Source organism: Thermobia domestica, chromosome 5 (genome assembly GCF_964235325.1).
Source record: "Thermobia domestica chromosome 5, izTheDome1.hap1.1, whole genome shotgun sequence".
Classification (NCBI taxonomy): Eukaryota; Metazoa; Arthropoda; class Insecta; order Zygentoma; family Lepismatidae; genus Thermobia; species Thermobia domestica.
Window position 1 is genome coordinate 296278264 of NC_137458.1, and position 26934 is coordinate 296305197.

A 26934-nucleotide genomic window follows, 5' to 3' on the forward strand; every position below is an offset into this window, starting at 1 on the left:
TCTAGAATCGGGGGTATTGAAGTTACCACAACGTAAGAACGAGGACTTCATTTTGGTCCGCGCTCGTTTGATTTGTCACGGAGAATCGTAAAGGGACCAACATGAACTATCGCCAGTCATGTGCATGCGGTTATTATTATATATTATTTTTCCCTGACGAATTGTTATTATAAGGACAATATTTGAGCTCCGGGGGTCAAGAGTAACTCCTGCCTTTACATCATGAAGTGAAAAATCTTGAGGTGGGTGCGTATAATTGTATGAATTTAGTTGGCAACTGTCGCCGATCACTAGCAAGTGAATATGAAAGAACTATGAAAAAAGTAAATAGACGCTTGCCATTTTGTTATTAAATTACATGACGAGTGCATTTGATTTGATTCCGAACAGTTATCTTCAAATATACACGGTTAAAGAAACACTCTGATTAGAAATATTAAAAAGACTTCAACGATTTATCACTCTACAAGCTGTGTCTTCATAATCGCCTCCGTGACGAATTCGGAAGAACACGCAATTAGTAACCATAAGGTTGATGGTTCACGCCCAGCTCAGGGTACTTTCGTTTTATTTTTTAAAAAATGTTTTTAGACTCATCTTGATGCAAAGAAATTACGCATATAGGCGATTTAACGTATTTTAGGGGAATAATTTTGTGGTTCGTTGGCGTTCCGTCGCTTCTCTGCCGGTGGTGGTATAATTTTCAAAACGGAAGTGGGACCAATTTTTGGCTGCGGGACCGCCAATTTTTGGGGACATGTCACTAGTTGCCTATCGGTGGTCCACCGACGCTTATGGCATGGGATTGTCCCCTCACGAGTGGGGCAGATTGTAATCGACCAAGAGTGTTTTGGAAAAATGGGAAACATCTTCCGACTTCGAATTCTGAATAATCCGTTTAGGATCAAGTCGAATCAAGGCTGCGCCACGGGAAGGTAGAACAAGTGAGGCAATCGTTCCAAGCACTACGCTCGACAGCTTCCGTCTCATTCACGACTTAGACTCTTCAGGAAAAGTAACAGGTTTATTACTTGTAATTTATTCTTTGAGTCAAAGTATTTTGCAATAAACCATCGTTTTTTAAGATATTTTTACGATTGTATACTATTAATTTCGAAAATTGTACTCATAATATAATTTCCCATCATGGATTTGAAAAAATCAAAGTTGGAACAAAGAAAGATCTCCGATCCACATGTCTCTTCATGTTTGATATGGAAGTCTCATCTTCATTATTGACCCTTAATTTATTTTAGTCCTAGGCAACGCGAATCGATTGTATGGCTCTAAGTGAAAACATTCATTTATAATAGATGGTTAAGTAATCAGGAAATTCCTGCTGTTATTTCACGAAACACAACAGATCTTGAGGGAAAAAAAAAACAATTTTGCTTACCAGGGGGAGGGAGTAAATCATCTGCTTACGTTTGCTTAACTAGGAAGAAGGCAAGGGCGCCGATCCTGGGGGGCCGGGCCCGCTCAAAGCTCATGTAGGCCTCCTTTGTATTTATGAATATACAATATTTGGCATTATTTGAGTGTAATTTGTCTTAAAATCTTCATATATATATCTCTTCTGCATTTGAATCCCCCCCCCCCAATTTACAGAGAAATTGGCGTCCTTGGAAGATCTAGTGAAATGAATAAAAATGTGATAACGTAATACTTGAACAACTATATCTAATGGAGGAAAGTAAATTAGTATTCAACACTTCTTTCAGTTTTAAGCATTTCAAAGATTCTCGTAATTTAGTAGCGTCCCGGATTTGCATTTTTGAAGTACGGGAACTTTATCTATACCTTAACGTGGGAATCGGTTTCGGACCATGAACTTAAGAAGCTTTGCCATAAGAGGCACAAGAAGTTTTTCTTTAGATTTCCTTAGGAATATTGCGAATGGTATAACTTTTAAAAATATGTTTAAAAAAGAATACACATCGACATAATAAGATGATAATCTGATACCTAGGAAATATATTGAATTGTTTTTAATTTGTTCTCACGCTTCCAAAACAGTACTTATGTTTTTTTTTTATTCCAGCCTTTTAATATAAGCATTTCAGACTATTGTCTGTTCTAGGACGATACAATTCTAGTTCATGTATATGCTAGCTTTGGAAATACAGTAGAGTTTCGCTTATCCGACATAAACAGGCAGGCAGAACGCTGGATAATATGGATGTGTTAAGAAAAGACCTATTAAAAGTAAAACTTATGATATAATTTTACATATTACGCATCTAATAATAATGTTTTATAACAAATAACTGCACTGCACTGAATCAGGGACGTATCCAGCGTGAGGGCCTGAGAGATGTCTCTCTCCGAAACTCAAGCACTTTTTAATAAACTTGCCTTTACCCTTTTGAGGTTCTTTTATATCAGTTTACTAGTAGTCAGTGTCCAAACTTTGGGCAATGTGCTGTTGTCTTGTTATAATTCTAAGAACATACCATAATGCCATTATGCCAAGGTGCAGTGGAGTATTTAGGGGGGTGGCTTTCGGGCTTAAGCCCCCCACGAAATCTTACTTAGTATAGTAAAGTAAATGAAATATCTTGCAGAATTTTCACATTTCCAGGCAAAGCCCCCCCCCCCGAAAGTTAGCAAAGCACCTCCCGAAACAAAATCGTAAATACGCCACTGACCAGGTGGAATTAAAGAACAGTCTTAAATAGGATTAACATTTCGTTTCCGTTCTTTTTTTAACTATAATATATTAGAACGATACACTCCATGTCTTCTTGCTATTTTTGTTATGTGATATACGTAGCAGACAGTTTTCTTTAGTTACATTTCTCTCGAAAATATGTTTCATTTTGTTTGTGCTATAATGCAGTTTCCAAAATGAACCGGTTTATAAATGAAAAGTACGAAAAAGTTTAAGAGAGGTACAGAACTGTTGCATTATTATTATTATTATTATTATTATTATTATTATTATTATTATTATTATTATTATTATTATTATTATTATTATTATTATTATTATTATTAATTATTGATATTTAAAAACATTAGAATTACGTGCTTACGAGGATTCGTGTTGGGCCCCCTCCGAATAGAAAACCTGGATACGTGTCTGCACTGAATGATAGACGTATGAGTCAAGGTGTAGACGGGCGCGCTAGGCGATAGACTCCACAGCATGAAAAATAGATTAAGACCACAACTTGGAGATCTTCTTGTCGATTGGTGCTATTTGCAATGATATATCGGATCATATGGTATGTGGAACAAAGGATAGTCGGATAAGCGAGACCATGGTGTATTGGTGTTTCACGCAACTAAACCTGTAAAATGTTTGTATAAACAATTATCTTTCACTCCCTAGCTAAATTTGTGGATATGATCACACACCTTGCCTCATAAAGTATAGTCTTATAAAGAAAAAAATATTTTTTTTTTTTTTAGCTAAAACCTAAAGAAAAGCCAACTCCAATTTTTTTTTTTTTTTTTTTTTTTTTTAATAATGGCAAACTAGTCCACTTCATCACGATAAATCACGTTTGGTACTAAGATGTCTTTTTCTGTCCGTATATATCCTTCACACTTCGTTGGAGACAAAATTGTTTTTTCCCCAAGAAAACAGGATGAGAGAAACTATACAACAGCATGAACAGAAAACAATAGCTATTAACAATAGTTTTCTAATCCTGGATAAATACGTCATTACAGCAAAATATCAGTAAGTTGTCCTTATTATATTGCTTCGGTTCTTATTAACATGAAAATTATAATGTTTTGTCAAAAAAAAAAAAAAAAAAAAAAAAGGGATGGGATGGGATGGGATGGGATTCGATGTGGTGTCAAAATAATAAAATAACTACGATTCCGCCACTCTATCCACCTAACCACGGAGGCTACGTTGTGTTGGCTCTTTTTTTAAAGAAATAATCTTCATAACCATGGTGCGTATCGCTTCGAACCTTAACATAAGAGTTTTTCTGTTTAATTCTATATTTTCGTACGACATCTTAGTTACAGAAGCTAATTTATATTTGGCAGGCAATCTACACACTAGGTTTTAACCAATAAATGCAACATTATAGTCCGCTATCGAGTTCCTTGATCCAACTCCTCGATTCCCCTACTGAATTCCCTCCGCAATTGTGATCTGCTACTGAAAAAATCCCTAGAAATCATCGTTGCCAGTATACACAAAACCGAGCATAATTTTGTTTTTTGCTTATATTTTTATTATTTTATTATATTTTTTGGAAATATCTCCTTAGATGGATTGCTTTCTATTATCTCCACATACTAATAACTGAATTTTACCCATAAACGTAAGGAAAATGGAATAAATGCGAAAAATCTTGAGTTACAGTATACGCGCAATTTTTTTTGCGCATGGGAGTACATACCATTTCTCCATTTGTCGATACAGTCCCCTACTAATATGAAAGTCTCTTCTTCCATGGTGGAATGGAAAAAGATTATCTAATTGACGCTAGTTTACAACAATATAAACAAAAAAAAAAAAAATCAGTAGAGAACACGTTATAAAATTTGCTTTTTGAGACTCGTTTTGGCACCCCCTGACTGTGGCGCCCCGGGTAGTTGCCCGGGTTGCCTGGCCCTTGGTACGCTCCTGGGTACAACGCCAAGGGAACTACTCTTCCTTATTTATTCACTTAACATATTTCTTTACTTTCAAATCTATCTTTCTATATTGTATAAATAAAAATGAAAATGACAATGTTGTGACTTATTAACTCTTCAACAATAAGACTGATCTCGATCAAATTTTCAACATAAATGAGGTCTGGGATGATTTTCATAATTTTATTTTGATGGTGCAATTTGGGGAGGGGAAAATGTGTAAAAATGAGGGAAAATGAGCGATATTAGTGCCGAATCCATAGTTTTCGGGGTCGGTGAGATCAACAGTGACACTTCGATGCCGTTTCAGTCCCTATTAGTACTTCTAAGAGAAGATGGTACCATATAAAAATAATTGAAAATAACCGATATTAGTGTAATTCATATTTTTTGCGGTCCCTAAGTTGATTGGGGACAGTTTTGACGCTTTTTATGTCCAACATGAAACGCATTCTCCCCGTGCGAAGAACGGATATTTAAGGTAATATGTATGAATTCAATGGCTCATTCACTGAGTCATTCATAAACAAATCTCTCTGTTATTAAACGAACTTTGAAATTATTTATGAATGTTCTTCTTCTAGTTTATATTGTAGATAAGACAGTATTTTTTTTAATGTAACTCCTAAAGCTAAGAACGAGGGGAGAGCTTCAATGATTTTTGCCCTCGACAAATCTCCAAAACTACTCACCGTACAACCTTAAAATCTTTTGTTTTCATCGCACTCTGGGCTGTAGACTATACGGGTATTTTCGAAATGCAACTTCCTATGTAAGGGAGGGAAGATTGTTTTCTTGTCGTTCAGTACAATTTTGAGAGTAGAACTATTACATTTTGAGTAAATATTTTTCTTTCCCTACTGCAGATTTTTTTTTTTTTTTTAATTGTGACTTCCTAAAAAGATGGGAAAAAGAGCTTTCTTTTTTCCGTTCTCCAGATCTTTAACCCTATTAAGTATAAAACCTTGAACAATTTGCTTAAGCATTTTCAATTCACACCAAGTGATTTTGCGAAATTTGAGTTTCAAGGGGAGACTGAGGCCTAAACTTATTGCCTTTCTATTGGTCTTTGAACTTTTTCATAAATATTCTTGATTCACTCAGGCTCTAGATGACACGGGATTTTTGAAATGGTACCACTAAGAAAAACAAATAAGAAAAAAAAAACATGATGTAATTTTTTTTCATTCTGGATTTCCTAAAACATTAGGTGCCTGATCTTGAAAACTTTTCATTTCTACCTTCTGAATTAGACACGGTTTTACGAAATGGGATCCTCGGTCTGAGGAAACGGTCTGTATCTCTTCCTACTCGTTCCCCAGATCTCTGAAATAGGTGTACATAATCATAATTTTGTATAGATATTAGGGTATAAATTTATGGGTAAAACTTTTTTAAAAAATGAATCATGGAAGAAGGTGGAAATGGGGTTAGAGGTTTTCTCGCACTAGAAAGTTGAAATTTTGTGAATATATAATAAACTGTATACTTTAAGACAGAATTTGAAAATGAAATCTTTAAGTTTTACGTCCCACGGTTATGCCGGTTAGGCTAAAGGAGACGGTGATGATGAGAGATGAGTGAAATAGTATAATGAAGAAAGTGGGAGAAAACGGGAGAACCCCGAGAAAACCCACGAGCACGGAAGACATAATTTGAGTAATAACTCCAAGGACACGAGTTAGAATCAAAAGATTTCGCATTATTAGTAATTTGCTAATTTCTTTTGAATGAAATAAAGTGAAACTTTTCAGTTTAACGTCCTACGATTCCTCTCTTTAGGCTAAGGGAGACGACGATTAAGGCAAGTGAATGATGATGGAAGAATTGGTGGAATGAGAATTGAGAGGAAGTGGGAGTATCCTGATAAAAATCACGGACACAATGTTGTCCACCATAAATTTATGTGGCCGGGGATCGAACCAGGGACTCCACATACCAGAGGTAAGCGTATCTATACCATTGAGCCACCATCCTCTCCCTAACTTCTTTTGAAACTAGCTATATTTTGGCATGCAGAATATTAGCATATTGTGCGAGAGATCGACTTGGTCAAGTTTGGGAACTGAGAAAAGACATTTAAAGGTGCTTTACGGAAAATTAATTTCGATGAATGAGATTTAGTAACAATTTCCGTTAACACTGTGAAAATCTTGTGATTTCCGGTGCAAGAAATTGATTCACCTCAGTCTCAACTCTGATAAAAAACATTTAAAAAAATAGCTTTTGGGATTATGCGTATCGCCTAAAAATTTTGCCTAATGATTTACGTAGATTTTGGTGAATCCGCTATTTTTGCTGCTAAAAACGGTCTGATCCAGCCTTAACGTTGCGAAAAGTTATTTAGGAGCTGTCGCGTGAAGTTTTACGTAATTCCAGGGAAATCAAAATTCTATTAAGTAGTGTTTTAAATGAAGAAAATTTGCACATATATCAAATATTTTTTCATAAACCTATTTTTTCCGTGCGAAGAACGGACATTCTCCTAGTAATTTATTAAATTACTTGCTTGATTTGACGAAAGAAGATGTTTACTTTAAGATTAAAATTGAGTAAGACATCATGAAAAAATAAATATTTCCTGTGTTGAGATATGTGCCTGAAATTATATGAACTTGAAAGCATAAGTCACCATTACCATTATTTTTCTGTGACAATGAACTTTCTGCCCTCTTAAGACACAAGGTTATTTACTTTGATTCATGTTGTATGTTATTTGAAGCTTATATCTTGTACTATACTTGATTTTGATTGGAAATGTTGTGTGTTATTTGATAGGAAGTCTGATAACATTTTATATTAAAACAGAGAACTTGTTTTTATGCCAGTTTCAGTACGTCCAGACGTGATTGACATTATAGTTTGTTGTCTTGAAAATAAAGAAAGAAAAGTGCCTTTATTTCTCCGAGACGAACATACTGCTTATTTCACAGATGTTCATACAACAGATGAGTACCTGGTTGATCATTTTTACACTACATAGCATGTGACTTGGTCCCATGAGGATCTTCGGCCTTCTTGTTCCTAATCCGCTAGAACAAGACCTCGTGAGAAACGCAAGTAGACAACGCACTTAGTACTATACATCCTTTGTATCTAACAAGCATAAGCTACGTATATTCCTAAAGTAATATATCTTGTCCACCGCCTCCTATCTCCGATCCGCTCCCACTAGGTGGATCGAGGAGGCAGTGATTTTGATATTACCACTTTACCTTGCGTCTTACGCCGCATGGGACACTTTCTCATTGAGAAACAATGTTTCAAAGAACAAGTGCTTCTTGAAATAAAGCTGACTCATATTGATAAGAGAGGAACTGGAAGAAAAGAAAGGTTGCCTTTCCTACAAGACGCAGCTTGACGAATACGAATCTATAAATACCACATCCACAAAATATCGTGTTCATCTGAAAGAAACCATATTACTCTTTCCCACGGTACCAGATCCATAGCCGGCTACTATTTGAAGTACTGTGGAGAGAGCGTGAGAGAAATATAGGAAAATGGGCCATTAGGCTATTTTAAGTGCGGTGCATACCAATCTACAACTATGTGCGGTCAATATACCATGAAACAATATAAGCATTCGTTCTTAGAACACAAAATAAGCATAACATATGATGAAAATCTATTAAGCAGAAAAGTGGTGAAACGAAGTATTCAGACTCTTATACAGTATTTTACACTACAATAATGATATACAGTACAGTACAATGATAATAGCCACGATCGGAAGAGAAATGATTATGATCGATCATATAATTGAGGAATAATCCTCGAAACAATGTTGTAATTAATCAGAAGAAAATATTCCCCAAAATGAATATATTTTTATTCTTTTCTGAATAGAGAAATAGTGATAAACGTTCACACTTGCAATGGTACCTAAGGCATGCCCAATCGGACAAATTTTACATGTTGACTAAGTTTATCCCTGGAATATTTATAATATTCCTCAAATTCATAATTTGAAATTGAAATGCTAAATCGTATTTCTCTGTGTGTCTTTTTCAAACAGTTCCTCGTCTTCATCCCATACAAAGTTTATATGCATATCTTGCGCCGCATTGATTACCTCATAAAACTCCTGGTCATCCTTGAGAATATTCGACTGTTGCCTTTTATTTCCATTAAGCAATATTGTACTGGAATGTACGATTTTAGTGTATTGCTCTTATGCCAATTTGTTTCATTTTCGTGCATTTGCACATTATATTTCTTATTCTTTTCCTTGCTTTGCTCTGCTCTGAATTTCTGGATTTCCTGTACTCTCCTTCAATAACGTGTATTCTGTCTCTCCTGTTCCTCTGTTGTCGAAGCCTTTTCGGCATATTCTCTTCTTTACCTACACACTCGTTAATAAAGACACTCAAATATACTGTACAAGAACTGAATAATAGAAGTGATGCTGGATTTGGTTCCCAGTCAAGGGCGCCGATCCTGGGAGGGTGGGGGGAACCCAAAGCTCATGTGACCCCTGTATTTTTATGAATATGTATTTTCTCTTATTATATGTATTGTTATATGCACTTTTTTATGAATGGGCCCCCCAAAGTTACAGAGAAATCGGCGCCCTTGTTCCCAGTAGGGCTTGCCTGAGATACAGACTTCAAAAGCAATTTGGATTCCATTTTAAATAGTATGTCGCGTAACGTATAGCCTCTGTGTTGAAAAGAATATTAAGCTCCAATAAATACATCTTTTATTAATTGCATATATTAATTATTTTAGATTTTTATGTAATGATTATTTATGGTGTTTGCTTGCCTCTCTTCCTATCGCTGTTTGAAACTCATTCAAGATGTAGTATTATTTTTCAGCTTCTCAAAATCCCATGGCCAATATAAATTATGAATTTTTCGATTATCACGTCAAATGTAACTGACATTTCATTAGTACTATGTTATCATTTCAATTAACTTTGGAGAACCTTTGATTACTCTTACTTCAATCATACAATTTCTTCCAAGACAGCATTTCCCAAACTATGTTTGACGGCAACCCCTTCGTGAATCCTATATACTTCACGTCTCCCCTCTTTCCTGCCGCTCATTGATCTGACCCTTTTTGCGATTTCAGATACTGCATTGAATTATTGAATCTTCCATAATAATAATAATAATAATAATAATAATAATAATAATAATAATAATAATAATAATAATAATAATAATAATAATAATAATAATAATAAGAAGAAGAAGAAGAAGAAGAAGAAGAAGAAAATCTATAAATTACATTTATTTCCAGCAAGACTTCTACAAACGCTTCTATGTTACAACATTCGTAATGTTTGTAACCAGGTGAAATGCCTTTAGGCTTAAAAAGACGGTGATGATGAGAATGAATAAAATAATTCAATGAAGAAAGTGGGAGCAAACGGGAGAACTCCGAGAACATCCATTCACATGGTGTTTATTTAACATAAAACTCAATTGATAACAGCTGGGATCGAACCAGACACCCGGTGCAGAAGAGGTGAACGATCTACCGATAATCAACCACGATAGCTTATTTTGTGTTACCTGATTTTAACTTTTCAGCCCCTGGAGTCTGACGCCCGCTGAAATTTTGCGCCACAACCCCTCTAGTTTACATAGTTTTACGCTTCGCCTTTATGGGGTAGTCTCAGTATGGATTTATTTTGTTTTCTTTTATGGTATAAATTTGAAGAATGTTATTTCCTTTTTTACCTTATAGGATGTATAGCCTACCTTATTTTTGTTCTCTTTAATACGCCCCTGCGCCCACCTTAGCATCGCCTTTAGGATTACGTCATGGGGTCACGTGATGTTAGGCCATACTCTACCTTTATGGGGTAGTTCCACTGAGGGGTTTATTTTGTTTTATTTTATGGTATAAATTTGAAGAATGTTATTTCCTTTTTTACCTTATAGGGTGTATATATAGCCTACCTTATTTTTGTTCCCTTTGATACGCCCCTGCGCCCACCTTAGCATCGCCTTTAGGATTACGTCATGGGGTCACGTGATGTTAGGCCATACTCTACATTTATGGGGTAGTTCCACTGAGGGGTTTATTTTGTTTCCTTTTATGGGTATAAAATTTTGGAGATTGTTATCTTTATTTTTTACCTTATAGGTTATATGTATAGTCCGTTTCCTTTGATGCTTATCAATGATTGATTTTGGAGCCTTATTACGTTATATGATTATTTGGTGGTGTACTTAAGATTATTTCCTTAAATTTGATATGTACTTTGTGATCCATTTTGTTCCGCTTTAGGGGTGAACATGGATACTTTACGTGTGTTGATTACTACGTTATAGACATTGCATTCGTCCCGAGTTCGATTATGGTGCTAGTTTCAGGAAACTTTAAGTTTAACGCCCCGCAAAACGATGGTGATGAGAAATGGTAGGATGAAACAGAAGAAAACATGAGCTCACTTGCTTGCGGATTGAAGCAGGGACCTCACACATTAGAGACAATCGCTGAGCCACCGTGCCCCATTCGGTGTAGCAATTTTACGTATGAAAAGAACATGGACATGTTCTGTTACATTAAACATTTCTGCCCGTTGTTACGCATACGAGTTTGTTTGAAATTGCAGAATCTGCTTTTACGAAGAGTATAATGTCAGTTCGTTTATTGAATATCTCTAAGAGGTGTAAAGGAGGAACGATTCCGGACCTCATTAATTTATATCGTTTTTGTTCGCAGATTAAATAAAAATGATGCAAAGTTTAAAAAAAACTGCTTCGTGCATTGGTTTATAATCATATGTTTAGAAGCAAACGTCATCTATATTGTGTTACATGTGCTTACGTATTCGTGGCCAGTATCATTGCCATTATTTTAGTTTGCATATTAAACATATACAGTATTTAACTGTCAATGGTTTACTTTGAAAGGATATATTTATTCTTTGAGAAGGATAAAAAGGATGGGATGATGTGATTTTGGACCTAGTTAGTACCTCTCGTTTCCGTTCGTGGATTAAATAAAAAGATGACTCTTTGCTTAAAACTGATTAGTTAATTGTTCGAGCGATTTTTTAAAAACGCTCAGCGTTTGTTGGTCAGTAAGCGCTTCATTAATGGAAACAGTGTTGCCAGATTTTTCTTTCCTAAACTGCTCCTATTCTTTTCGAAACGGTTCCGCAGAGTGCAAGAATTTTCAAACTAGAAAAATGAAACAAAAATTTTTCGAACTAAAAAATTTCAAAACTAAAAGTTTTTTCGAACTAAAAAAATGAAAAATTTGTGATTTAGGGCTGACTAGATAGCTTGTCTTGAGAGATGAGCTTAAGACTTCATTTCAATGTTCCGTTACGAAATAAATGACTAGCAATGACTAGCCAAACGGTTCATCATCATATATCAAATTTAATCCTGAATACTTCTCCAAGATAATTTAAATTCGAATCAGTAAACCAAATATCGTTAAACTGACTGCACTTTCAACTTTAGCAACAATTCACAATTCTACGATGTAGTCTGTTTAGGTGATCACTTTCAATCTCTATTAAGATTTTCAAAGAGTTTGAGTTTGATAATTGTAGTTCGAAAATATTTTTAATTGGAAACGTGAATTTCAAATTTTGATTTTAAAACTTTCTGAGTTCGAAAATTTTTAGTTTGAACTTTGAGTTTGAATTTTTTGTTCAAAATTTTAGATCGAAAACTTTTAGTTTGAAATTTTGATTTGCAAGTTTTAAGTTTGAAACTTTCTGAGTTCGAAAAAATTTGTTTGAAAATTTGGTTTGAAAAGGTTTTAGTTTTCAAAATCGGTTTGAAATCTTAAGTTCGAAAATTTTAAGTTTAAAAAATTTCGTTCCAGAAAGTTTTCATTTTATTTTTTTGTTTCAAAATTTTTAGTTCGAAATTTTTTTGTTTGAATCTTTTTGTTTCTTTTTTTGGTTCAAAAATATTTTTCATTTTTTTAGTTCGAAAAAATTTTTAGTTTTGAAATTTTTTAGTTCGAAAAATTTTTGTTTCAGTTTTTTTAGTTCGAAGAATTTTTAGTTTGAAAATTCTTGCACTCTGCGGAACCGTTTCGAAACGAGTCGGAGCAGTTTAGGAAAGAAAAATCTTGCAACACTGTTTCCATTAATGAAGCGCTTACTGACCAACAAACGCTGAGCGTTTTTAAAAAATCGCTCGAACAATTAACTAATCAGTTTTAAGCAAAGAGTCATCTTTTTATTTAATCCACGAACGGAAACGAGAGGTACTAACTAGGTCCAAAATCACATCATCCCATCCCTTTTATTCTTCTCAAAGAATAAATATATCCTTTCAAAGTAAACCATTGACAGTTAAATACTGTATATGTTTAATATGCAAACTAAAATAATGGCAATGATACTGACCACGAATACGTAAGCACATGTAACACAATATAGCTGACGTTTGCTTCTAAACATATGATTATAAACCAATGCACGAAGCAGCTTTTTTTTTTAACTTTGCATCATTTTTATTTAATCTGCGAACAAAAACGATATAAATTAATGAGGTCCGGAATCGTTCCTCCTTTACACCTCTTAGAGATATTCAATAAACGAACTGACATTATACTCTTCGTAAAAGCAGATTCTGCAATTTCACAACAAACTCGTATGCGTAACAACGAGCAGAAATGTTTAATGTAACATAACATGTCCATGTTCTTTTCATACGTAAAATTGCTCACACCGAATGGGGCACGGTGGCTCAGCGCTTGTATCTAATTTGTGAGGTCCCTGCTTCAATCCGCAAGCAAGTGAGTTCATGTTTTTTCCTGTTTCGTCCTATCATTTCTCATCATCGTCGTCTCTCTTAGCCTCGAGGGGGCGTTAAATTCAATATTTCCTAAACTAGCACCAAGAATCGAATATGTAAGCATATGTAACACGATTTAGTTGACGTTACCTTTTCAACATATGATTATAAGTCAATGCAGAAAGAAGCTTTTTAAATCTTTCCAACAGTTTTATTTAATCCACAAACGAATACAATATAAATTATTATTGTTAACCAAGTCCGGGATCGCCCCTCCCCCTCTTTTATGCGTCTCAAATAAACGTATGCTTTCCTGGATACACTTTTTGACAATTGAATATCATGGTTCGAGTCCCATAAGTTCCATGAATGAAAACTAAACCTTAATCAAAATAAAGTATTCCTCCCAAAGTTTTCGAGTTAAGTTGATTTTGAGTTTAACGTCCCGTTCAGCAGCGAGGATAGAACCTACTAATTAACGTGAAATCCAAACCGCATGAGCTCCTTCCGGGAATCGAACCCTGGTCTCCCACGTTAAAGGCGCATACGCCAACCGGTTAGGCACGGAGGAACTCCAAAGTTTTCATACTAATACTAATACTAATTTATACTATTACTGGGATCTACTAATTCATAATGTAATAGATCATCAAGAAAGAGATCAAACCTTGTTTTAGTAATTTTATACCCATAAAAGGGAACGAAAAAAGCCATCATAATCTCCAAGCTAAAAATCCCAGTTCAGTGATGTCAAACGAACATATTAGCTCGAACCAAATACCTCTAATTCAATCATACCAGTAGGGGTGCGGTGGCTCAGTGGTAGAGAGTTCACCTTTGCTGTTTGTGGTCCCTGGTTGAAGCCCCGCGAAAGTAGTTTTGTGGTGGGCAACATTATGCTCGGGATACTCCATTTTTCTCCTACCAATTCATTCATTTCTCATCGTCACCGTTTCCTTTAGCCTAACCGGCATAATCGTGGGACGTAAAACTAAAGATTTCATTTGTACCAGTGTTAGTCCATCTCATCAAAGGGATAAAAATCTCCAAATTTTATGCCATAAAAGGGAACGAAAAATAAAAAGCATTCGTAAACCTGTACTATTTCATAACGTAATGAATCATCAAGACCAAATTTTTAGTAATTTTAAAGAATCATCATAATATCTGATCCAAAACTCCCAAATCAATGACGTCATAGCAGGGCCAAGGTACCTGTGACTCATTCGCACCAGCGTGCATGGCCCTGAATAAGCATAAGCAAAATTTAAATAGGTGACGCAATCCCAGGCCAAATCATCCCCGATTCATTCACTATGGTCCATGAGGCCCTAAATTGGATAATCAAGAGTGAGATCAGGTGGGACTCTTACTACTTTGTTAGCGTAGGTTCCTTTGGCGAGGAAGACTCGTGTTCTTAGTGGAAGTCCATATGATCCATATTCTACGTTAGCTGTATGTCTGCGTCCCATACAGCCTCTGGTTGAAAGGGACACTGAACTCCAAATCAACCAACCTACTGAATAGCTAAAAAAAATGTCGGGAAAACATTTATCATCGGAGTAACCACGTCGTCATCAACTCTGACATGATCCACGGCCTCTTCTCTACTGACTAAAGTGTTTACACTTGTAATAAAACCAGGTTGTGAAATTATCACTAATCGGAGTTTGAACTTCTACGGTCAATCGCTCAAGCACCGTTCTGTCACAATAACGGTGGACCTGACCTTTATGATATAAAAGGGTAAAGTGTTTGTCATGGGCCAAATTACGATGAATTTTAATTAAATTATCATGGTATAATTATTGCCTCGTTGAATTGTTGATACTTTTCAGTGAAAAAAGGATAAAATTTGAAAGTCCCAAATCAAGGTAAGTAGACTAACGTAAAGGAAGAAAAAAGTATACAATTTTTCATACAATTAAACGTACAGTCTGAACTTAAAATTTTCGTGTAATGAAGCTTACAACACAAATATTATGCCTACTTTTCTCACAACTTCATGGGTTGATTGCCCTGTGCTCTACATAAGCGCTCCATATAATAAATATAAACTTCAACAATTATTATAGTAGAAAGCAATGGATATATGAAGCGAAGCACTGAATATTTTGTTTCTCAATTAATAATTGTTTCTCAACTAATATCGATCGTTTTCGATTATTTTTACAAACCAAACCACTACCAATTTTTCATATATAAAGAGTTAACACACTGAATTTCAGCTCCGTAAGTTTAAGGACTTGCGAGATACTTAAAGATGGACACGAGTCGAGCTATAACTCAACTCGACTTGAGTTTCGAGTCGAGTCAAATTCAATTGTCTTGAGTCGAGTCACTGTTTTGAGGTCGAGTTTCGAGTCGAGCCGAGTTTGATAAATGGCTTGCTCGTTCAGCTCGTTTTAACTCGTTTTGAAATCATCGCCAGATTAGCCTGGAAAACGAAAGCCATGAGGAATGTAAACAGTAATGCGGAATACTTTTAATGTTGTTCACAACAGGGACGCACCTCGTCTCGTACTTTTAGTGCATCTTGTGGGGAACTTTTAGTGCGTCTCGCCTCATCTTGATAACGAGGCAATAGATTTTAATAACGAGACTGCCTCAAATGTCATGACCACCAATATAAGTATGTAGTTCTTACCATCAAGGCTGAGACCTGCACGGTCTAATGTTTGAGCCCAAACAGAAGCTCAATCCGGGTAGTGATGTCAACCGACTCGGCTCGGTTCAACTGAGGGAGCTGCTCGCTCCGGCTCGATTGTGATTAGCCATCGGCTCGGTAGGGACAAGCCATCGACTGAGCCGATGGTTCGAGCCAGCTAGGTTGGGATGAGCCACCGACTCGGCTCTAGCTAGCTCCGTTGAAACGAGTCCATCGGCTTGGTTCGACTCAGGTCAAATGAGTCGATGGCTCGAACTGGCTCGGTTGGGTGAGCAATCAGCTCGGTTTGGTTCGGCTTGGGTGAGCCATCGGTTCGAGCCTGCTCATTTAGGTGAGCTGTTGGCTCAGGTCACTTCTCGGTTCGGCTCGATATGAATGAGCTGTGAGCCGAGCCGTTCGAGCTGTTGACAACCATAAACCCAGGCCGAGCAGTATTGAACATCTTTGGCCGGCGCCGTATAATTTTTAACAACTTTTCGCTGGAGTCCGAATACTTATTCCTCCGGAACTCAAACCCAGAACCTCGTGACCGATGTTTTTGCCTCCTGAAGACTTTTCGAAGACCGAGATCTACAGGCAACTAGTTTTCATTATTCAGATACAAACCGCCTACCTTTCATGGTTATACACGGTATTGTTCTGATAATAATAATAATAATAATAATAATAATAATAATAATAATAATAATAATAATAATAATAATAATAATAATAATAATAATAATAATATAATAATAATATAAGAAGTAGTAGTAGGAGTAGCATAATTGATAATTATTTTGTCACTGTAGGATACTTGAAAAGAGTACTTGGAACTACACACAGGGTTTAGCTCGAATTGGCTATTTTGACTCGACTCGACTCGAAACGGCCCAAATTCGAATCGAGTTGCACGAAATTTTCGAGTCGAGCTGAAAAATGTCTGTTTCGAGTCAAGCTGAAAAATGTCTGTTTCGAGTCGAGTCGAGTTTCAAAGAAAACTCTCCCGTGCCCATCCGTAGCAGATACTCATTTTTTTTGCGCAAAAAATCGGATCCCCACTACCCCCTTAGGATATGTTTTATAATAAAAGCGATGTGATACTATCCCAGTTTGGATTAAGACCTAAGCCAAAAGTCATTTCATTTGACTTTTCAATTTGGCCGTGATGGTTAAGCACACATAATTACATTCAAATTTTTATTATAATAATTTATATATTACAGTAATTCAAAAATTTTTTTCCCAGTATTTAGCTCCTCTAAAAGCTCACACGCTGTTTCTCAAAAGCCAAGTAGTAGTATAAGTCCTATTGCTTTTATTACGATTACAAATATCAATATCCGAAAATGCCTGAAGTTCTTTTTTCACTTAAATATACTCATCTCAAGTAAGTAAACAGAAACAAATGAAAAAGGAAAGGAAATGAAAGCCATGCAAGTAAAACATAGACAAATTTACCAGTATTCAGAAGATGCTGTCTATAATGCAGAGAGTCGCTGGATCAGAGTGAGCCATGGTGAGTGGTGGGTTGCAGTGGGTCATGATGGGTGGTGGGTCTCAGTAGGTCACATGCTGTTGACCCACGACCCAATGACCCACTCCATCTCTAGTATGAAACACTGTGACCTTGAACAATTACTATTACCAATATCAGGATTAATTGCATTTTATTTTCACTCACAAAGTTTTTATTTAAATCCCAATCTTCCGCACCAATTTACAAAATTCCGTCCATATGTCCCTACGGTTACCAGAAATGTCTAAATATTTCTAAGTTAAAGAAAGATACATATCCCTACAGTAGACAACACTTATATTCACTGTAGTTAGTTACCATACAGTGAGCCAGCTAAACTAACTTTTGGCAACCAATTAGTGATCAGCGCGCTGTTGTCAAACCTGCGATGAGTGTTTCAGAGGATGAGTGTTTTCTAATGATGAGGCACTCACTAAGATTATTTAATACGTTATAACAATACATAAATACGTTACATTAATTATAAAATTATCTTAGCATGCGTGTTATTGATAATCGTATTAATTGTTATTACGGGTAAAAGCGGATCTGAAAAGGTAGGGGTATGATAGGTAGCGGCATGAGGTCGCGCCGTCCCCTTGCCTATCTTTGCCCATTGTAATTTTTAGGAACTGGAGGGACGCCGTACATATTTTTTCAAGGTCGGAGGACGGTATCTCCCCGCGTTCCCCCTCACTTTTACCCTTAATTATTATAAATAAATATTAATAATGTAAGTATATTCTATTTGGTTCGGATGTTCATGTATTCACCATCTAGTTCATAATCCTTCAGAGTTTAATAACATTGTTTTACTATTACAAGAAGTTTCTTATATATATATATATATATATATATATACCCACCTAAAGTTTTCTCTTTGGACTCACAAAAATTTGCTCACCACTGTGCTAGGATATAGGATATATATTTTCACTGAAATTTGTTAGTAATTATGAAAACACGAAATAAATTCTTCAATATCCTGCTATTTTGAAAACTCAAATATATATATATATATATATATATATATATATATATATATATATATATATATATATATATATAAAGCAGTTCGTACATTGTCAGAGCCGTAGCTAAAGAGGGGGGCAAGAAGAGCGGTCGCACCGGGTGCTGATAGTAAGGGGCGACGAACAAGCAAGAAAGAAAAAGCGCTGGAAATGAGTAAATGACGAGTCATTCCAAAAACTTTTTGGTGTCCTATTAAATCAATATGTTTATCAGTTTGCAAAAAAAAAAAAAAAAATAGATTTAAAAAAAAATTTTACTCGCTCCTCTTGCAATTCGAATGTTTCAATAAGAGTGATTGCAAGTTTTAACTTATTACTTAAAAAATGTATTGTATATGATTTTTTAATAACGATGTGATATACAAGGTAGGGTGTAATAATATCTTATAGTGTACGGAGGAGCGTTTTCAAAATCGGAAACGGTCCAAGTTTGAAATACGCTTTCGGCATTGCGATGGTGATGAATTTGCTTAGTTAATCATAATTTTTTACTCAATCAGATTAACCACGATGGTGAGAATGAAGATATGAAAATGAGAGTAGCGAAGAGACATGCATGTTGCTGTTTGCGCAGGAACATTAGCCAGTTGAGAATGCTCGAAGAGTATTGCCAGAACTAACTTAGAACGAATTATTTTTTTCCGAAATTTATATGAAATTTAATACCGGTAATTAATTTATTTGTTTAAATTCGATAGATAATACACTTACATATTTGGAACCTGCGTATTAGGGGATCTATTGAATTAGCTATATAGAGCTGTCACATTTTTATCACCGTATATATACTGAAAATGCAGATATAACCAGTGGCCATCGGTTATTATTTGGTACCAAAATGTTCACCATTTTCTTAGGTATTGATCAACACCAATATCATCTCACTATCACTTAAGGTTCCGAGATATCTACCGAAATCGGAACTTCTTCCAATATCTTGTAAACGGTAAGAGTGACGCAAAAAATGTCATCACTTCTTTTAGGTAGTTTTTGATGCTCTATGGAATGGACGACTCAAAATTGAAAAAAAAATGCAGATATCAGACACACAGACATAGAGAATTCAGTAACCAACTATTTAAATTCGTTGAAAATGAAGGTAAACAAGGGGAATAATAACATTTTTGAAGTTGAAGCAGTTGTAGAATAGGAGCTTAAGGGTCATAACTAAACCCAGAGAATTTCGTATTTTTCAAAGACGGATCACTAACAGTGATTTTTTTTCATTCCATTGACGTATGAAATGCTTCCAATTTGAAGGAATTTGTTATAATTTCTCCATCAACTACTTCTATCACCAGGATATTTCTTCTCTGCATACCTATCTATCTAGTTGTGTATTGTTTTAATTATGTGGATACATAACACTCTCTCTCTCTCTCTCTCTCTCTCTCTCTCTCTATATATATATATATATATATATATATATATATATATATATATATATATATATATATATATATATATATATATACATAAATATAGTATGTATGTGCGTTAGTGTATACCAGACTAGAAATAACTCCCTCGTGTGTATAGCATACGCGCCTTTGGGGTGGGAGGCCCAGGTTCGATTCTCAGCGGGAATTCATGTGGTCCGGATCCCACGTTAAGCTGTAGATCCACGTCTCATACAGCCTTGCTGCTGAACGGGACACTAAACTCAGATATCTAATCCAACCCAATAAAACGAGAATCAGATAGCTTATTATACTTATTTCAAAGTGAAATAGTGTTATGATTTCCATTGGTTATTCCTTGCAATTTGCAGTCACTTCGAATAAGCATACAGGTAATTTTATGAACTTCAACTTGGGAAAATATGTGTATCTATTTTAACTAATTGGTTCATTATCCAATCATTTGTTTCTTTTTCTTATAAGCATTACTAAAATATTTATTTAAAACATAATGCACGCAGAGAAACAAAGAAAAATTAATAAACAGTACGATAAATAAAGTAATAAATAATAACTATTCTTGTATAATAACTGACATTTTAAAGTCGGATTTTTTTTTAAAAAAAAAGTAACTCTCGGTAAAAGAAATGTTTTAAAAAATAACACGCCTTGAAAATGAAACAAAACAAAGAAAACCACAAAACAAATATATATTTACAATAATATTATGGAAAATTTCCTACTTTAAAATCAGATAAAATTAACATGAAACGCAAGAAGGAATAGGCATAATAGTTTCAATGAATCTGTAAGTATTGCAGCAGGTAAGAAATATGACAATTATTTGAGCTGACTTTCATAATTCTCTTCGTTGGCTTTTGCTCCTCGTAACTTACGTTACTCATTACAAACGGATACACAAAAGTTTCTCAAAGAAGTGTTACTCCACGTGGAGTTGATGAGAGTTTGACATTAGACACTGGAATCGTATTGGCTAAAAAGGTCGAAGAATTTAGGGGTGTGGCTGTGAATCGAATAAAGAGCTTTGTTTATGTCTTTTGACGTCCCGATGACCGCGTGAGCAGGTAGGGAGAACTAAACTTCCTTATCCTTTCCTCCTGCTTTATTGTCAATCTTTGGTTTTCTTTAAAACTGGTATTCATAGACGGCACCTGTTGGTGAAAGTCATCTCCTTTTAGAAGAAAGGGCTACTACATGTGTTTGTCAAAATAATTTATTGGGGGGTAATCTTTGTGTATAAGCACTACTTGAACTCGCTGAATGATCACCCTGTCCCTTACTCGTACCTTTATATTACTGGCAACCCTGAAACCAACTTAAAAGACGGTATCCTTTTGGTAATATGTCTGGTTCCACAAGGAGGAAAGAATAAAAGCGGATGTCAATATGATTTATTGGGGAGGTAGTTTTTGGCTGCTCATCTTGTACCCCCCGGTAATGCATGGGCAGCTTCAACTGTGGGCAGCACACCTGAACCAATTTTCCCGAAAAAAAAAAGAGATCTCGAGCGCAAAACCGAAATTGATTTTCTGAAAAAAATCTGTTCTCGTTCTGGTACCGAAACTAGTGTAATGAAACCATTCTAGATGGTTTCATCCAGTTATTATTTCATAGTGTTCTAAATCGTTTCCAGTTTGTAACGATTCTGTGCTAACGATGTTTGCAAATCAGTGATGAGTTCAGGAAACTCCCCTCCCTCCTGAGAGGGAGGGATTTTAATACACGAAAGGCAAAAGATACTCAAACTTACGTTGAGCACGATCGAATATAATGCTTCGGACGATCTTTTCTTCCCTCTGAGATGAAGTTTCCCTCTGGAATCATCATAGTTTCAAGTCATGTGATGCTGTAAAAATGTAGTTTAGTTCTCTTCTCGAAACTTATCGAATAGTAGTTATTCCATTATGTGAGCAGAACCATATCGAAGTGTATTTTCGGTTCCCTTCCCGAAACGCTAAAATTAACTCAATTTTTTAATTATGTTTGTTTCGAAATACATTTCAATCAAGCGGTTTGGTTCCAGAATTTATTTCTGTTTTCGCTGTAATTTTGCTTCTACTTTAATGTCGGTTTCGGCTTGAGAACCAGAACAATTTTCTCAGAAATTCAGTTTCGAATCCGTGATCAACTATTAAACAAAACAAAACAAAACAAAAAAAAAAAAAAAATCGGAAAATTGCTTTAGGCACGGTGACTAAAAATTCTGTCGTTTCCACACCTGAATTCAATTTCACTGGAAAATTGATTCCGATTGGGGAACCGACAACCATAGTCATCATCATCACAGGTATTCTGTCATTATTGGCAGGTCACTTGCTCCAACGCAGAAGCTTCCATGTAGGGATGCGCACGAGACGAGTCGGGACAGGATTTTCCTGACAAAATTCGAGTCGAGACACGGCTCTTCCAATAGAGAAATATACATTTTTCGAGTCAAGACATCACTTTTATGGCACATTTCCGAGTCGAGACAGCCACAAATCTTGTCTCGTGCGCATCCCTACTTCCATGCCCAACGCTCTTCCGCTAACCTCTTCGTCTTCACGTGCAATTTCTCTATTTGATATCGTTCATTAATTGTAATCTCCTTCGCCCTCTCCCTCTCTTTCCTGTCACCATACCCTCTAAATCGTCCCTCATGATACAGTTCCTTTTTAGCGAATGCCCCAACCAGTTTCTCTTCCTCTTCTTAATAGTATCTAAAAATTGTTCTTTTCTCACCCACCATTTCTAACACCCTCTCATTCGTTTTCCGATCAACCCAGCTAATTCTTTTAATTCATACCCACATTTCGAAAGCTTCCATTTGTTTTTGATCATTTTTGCGTAAATGTCCGTGTTTCTGACCCATATACAGTACAATACTCCACACGAAGCATTTTATGAGTGTTTCTTTCAACTCTTTATTCAAGGTCTCACAAAATAGTATTTTGTTCCTCCTAAAGGCTTCTTATGCCATTCCTATCCTTGGTTTTATTTCACGTTCACATTTCATATCATCACTAATAATACTACCCAGGTATCACAAACTATTCACTTGTTCTATTTTCTCTCTTCCTACTTCTATATTTGATACCGACTGCTTCGTTCCAATCACCATGGCTTTTATCTTTCTAACATTTATTTTCATCCCATATTCTTCACAACCTTTCCTCAAGTTTTCTAATATCTTATTGATTTTTTTCCTTCAGATTCCGCAGATATCATCTGCAAACCGTATACATCTAATCACCCTACCTCCTACTGAAATGCTGTCTACTTTGTAGGCTCTTTTTCATTGTCTCTTCTAGACAGGGGCAGATCCAGGGGGGGGGGCGATCGGGGCGATCGCCCCCCCCCCAGAAGAGGAAACTTTCTTATTTTATATATATAAATAAAACACATCCCAATGTTTGGAGCCCTTAAAAGTAGCAGTATGACAACCCATCGCCCCCCCAGCAGTCGGCCCTGGATCCGCCCCTGCTTCTAGATAAATATTATGGGAAGGCGTTGTACCTTTGAAACGATGTACCTTTGAACACCTGTGCTTTTCTCGAATTCAGAGCTATCTAGGTGCAGTAATTAACATTCATTTGAAAGATTAAATGAAAAAATGCATTACAAACGCGTTTGGCTCTTGTTTACTGAGTGTTGTGTCGAGTAATGTTCCTTTTAATTTTTTCACCCCCCAAACAAAGATTTTTTTGTAGTTACCTTTTGAGTTTTGTGCTCTTCGGTTTTCTCAACTTGTGATATCTATTTATCCAAACTTGGGATAGAATCATTGGTGAATACAGTAATATTTTTAGTTTTAACTTCTCTTCAATATTTAAGCTAGTGGAGAACTTTTTTTCGTAATGGTGACCCTCTTGTACCTATGAACATTAATGCATCGTGTACCTTTGAACGATAAATAATACTGTTTAAAGCTACACAATGTAAGTAGTTAAAACAATTGATATATTTTATATAGGTTAGGTTAGAATATACAGTTATTAATTATAATTTTAAGTAGTTTCTATATATTCGCTTATTATATAACATAATGTTAAGAGTATATGCTCAACTTTATTGTTCACAACTTTTTGTTAGAACTTCTCTTCAATTTTTAATTTAATTGATAAAATTTTAATTTTGGGGAGCTTTTTATAGTAAACCTTTTATTGAAATTTATAACTGTTAATATTTGTGTTTTTTTTTATATATTATTGCCGCAGAAACATTGTAATTATCACTGTTCAAAGGTACAAGAGGGTTTGTTCAATGGTACACGACCATAATGTACCTGTGAACAAAACGGATTTGTTCTTATTTTATCTTATAAAACCTATTGTAATTATGTAACACGTTTAAAAATCATCCTATCTGATAGCAAAGAGATGACACTTCAAATGTACGACAAAAGTTAGGGAAAAAGTGCTGAATATTAGCACCAAAATTTCGAAGACTGTAAAAGTGTTCACAGGTACAACGGCTTCCCCTAAATATTGTACGCGAGAGATAGCATCCTTAGAATCCACTTAAAACAACTCGGGTTCTGTTCCTATATTCAACTTGAATATTTCGCATAGAAACTCCTAAATTACTGGCAAATTTACCAATCACTGATTCAAAAAGATGTACCCCCCACACAGAAACATAACTTATTACAAAGCAATTAACTTCTAATTAATTTCTAATTGCAGACAATTAGAGAGTGGAGGATATTATTTACATCAACAGCAATCGTCTATTTAGTTGGCTGTGTATTTTTCGGAACCTTTGCGTCAGGGAATATACAGGACTGGGCGTTGCCTCCGAAATTACGTGAAGAGAAACGAGTTGCTAAAGAAAAGGAAGCAATCGCTACAGCGGAGAGGAAAAGAAAAGAAAAAGCAATGAAAGAGAGAAGATTGAAATTATTGACTCTTAAAGAAGGTGAGGAGATAATTGAAAATGATGATGAGGTAACGACTCCTGAAAAACGTGAGGACAAAACTAGTAAAAAGGATTGGAAAAAACACACGAAAAAGGACAAGAAAAAAATTGGGAAAAAGCATGTGACAATAACAGAACAAGAAGTTTTCGATACTATTCCAGAAGAAGAGAAAAAGGAAAATAAACCAAAGAGCCATAAGTTAAGAAAAAGCAAGTGAGTAAAGAGAAGAAGGGCAAAAAGTCAGAGACTAGAGGAAGTGAAGGAAGCAAGAAGAAAAAGTAACTTTGAAAATATTTTTACTTGTAATAAAATTACTATTGTTTACATGAATGCAGAAAAAAAAGAATAAGTGTTTTACATTATAAATTTATATGTTTATTAAAATGCTTCCATTATTCATGAAAATTGCTTTTGTTTGATTATGGTCTCGGAAAATTAGAATTTTAAGTAATTACAGAGTGTTTTAAAAAGAATGCCTGATTTTAAAAGTCCATATGTATTGAGAAAAACACACAAAAATGAGATAAATTACAAAATACTCACAAAATCTTCAAGTTTTAGCCATGCTATTACAACTGCTCTATGTGTCCTCCAGCAGCAACACGAACAACATCTAAACCAGTGGTTCTTAAAGTGGGGTACGCGGACCCCTGGGGGTCTGTGGAATGTAGCCAGAGGGTCCGCGACGCCTAAAAATTGAAATGTGTTATAATAAAATGGAACTCACAGCTGTTTTGCAAGAACTATTTTTTTTTCAGTTATCAAAAACAAAACCAATTAGAAATTATACTTAGGTTTGTAAATTTAAATGTTTTACTACTTTATTAAATTTCTGCCTTGTGAGTATGAAGAGTTGTCTAAAAAGGCAATGCAACATTTGATGCATTTCCCTACCACTTACTTGTGTGAACAGACCTTTTCTGCTCTTTGCAGTAAAGCCTGAATAGAAACCGAAATCGTTTTAATGTGGAATCGGACCTAAGATTAATGGCGGCAAGACTTATTCCGGATTTGAGTGCAATTATGGAAAATCAGAAAGAATTTCATGCCTCATATTAGTGACCCCACATTTGAGAACATTGTTTATCAAGAGAATTTCCTTAAAAAAAAAAAAAAAAAAAAAAAAAAAAAAAAAAAAGTACATTGATTTTCAGTCTTGAAAGTTACTGTATTTTCAACTGAAATTTCGTTCACTAGGAAACTATCATGTATCTTTAGAATAAATTATTTATTGCAATATTTTTCTTGATCTTTTTCTTGTCAGTGGTAATTCTAATCAGTGTACTTTTTAATACCATGTGGAATTTCAGATAGCATTGCAAGGGGGTCCGCGGATCACTTTCCGAATGCACAGGGGGTCTGCATTATCGGAAAGTTTGAGAACCACTGATCTAGATGATAGCTAAATTCCAACATTTCAGCAGAAGTGCAAGGCTGATCTGGACTTTTATCTTTGCACAAGCATCCTGTCTCTTTAGATTGGCGATACCAACGACAAATGTTTTTGAGTTTAGGCGGATCAATGCCAAAACGCCGAACAAAAGAACGCTGGACCGAAATCACTGACTTAGTCTTTGCAAACTGCAGCACACAAAACGCCTTCTAGTGAACAGACACCATCTTACTTCTGACTGACTACGAACTGAGAAGATGCAGCATTGACCGACATCTAACGGTGATTTTCTGAAACTCTATGCCACGCCCACTCAAACAACACTTATTTCCTTGTCTGCACGTCCCATGTTCCGTAATTACATTACCGCCCAAAATCAGATCAATGTTTTTGAAACACACTCTATATGTACTTTCATTTAACAGTCATCAGTAGGGGGAGAAAGTTCATGGCCTAAAAAGATAGATATATGACGTATAACTTATTCTTGGTACACTGAATCAATTGAAAAGAAAAACCGCACATCGATATCTCCTGTTTTTACCCTGTGGAAATCAGTATTGAAACAGTAAGTAAATATTAAATTTAAATCACTTCTGGTTTTGGTAGAGTGTTCGAGACTGTCATGGTATATTGCCTTGGGACGCTGAATCGTTTGAAAAAAAAAAAAAAAAAAAAACCTTTTTGTTTCCGTT

The 26934-nt window shown here is 35.4% G+C and overlaps 1 protein-coding gene across 1 annotated transcript in view; it reads left to right on the forward strand.

Annotated features, from left to right (window-relative positions):
- Positions 1 to 25268, forward strand: part of LOC145684923 (sialin-like) — a 270897-nt gene extending 245629 nt beyond the window's left edge. The window contains exon 11 of the mRNA XM_081757275.1: positions 24614 to 25268. Coding sequence (XP_081613401.1) covers positions 24614 to 25063 — 450 coding nt within the window. The 3' untranslated portion in view covers positions 25064 to 25268. The remainder of the gene's footprint in view (positions 1 to 24613) is intronic.
- Positions 25269 to 26934: the final 1666 nt, after the last annotated feature.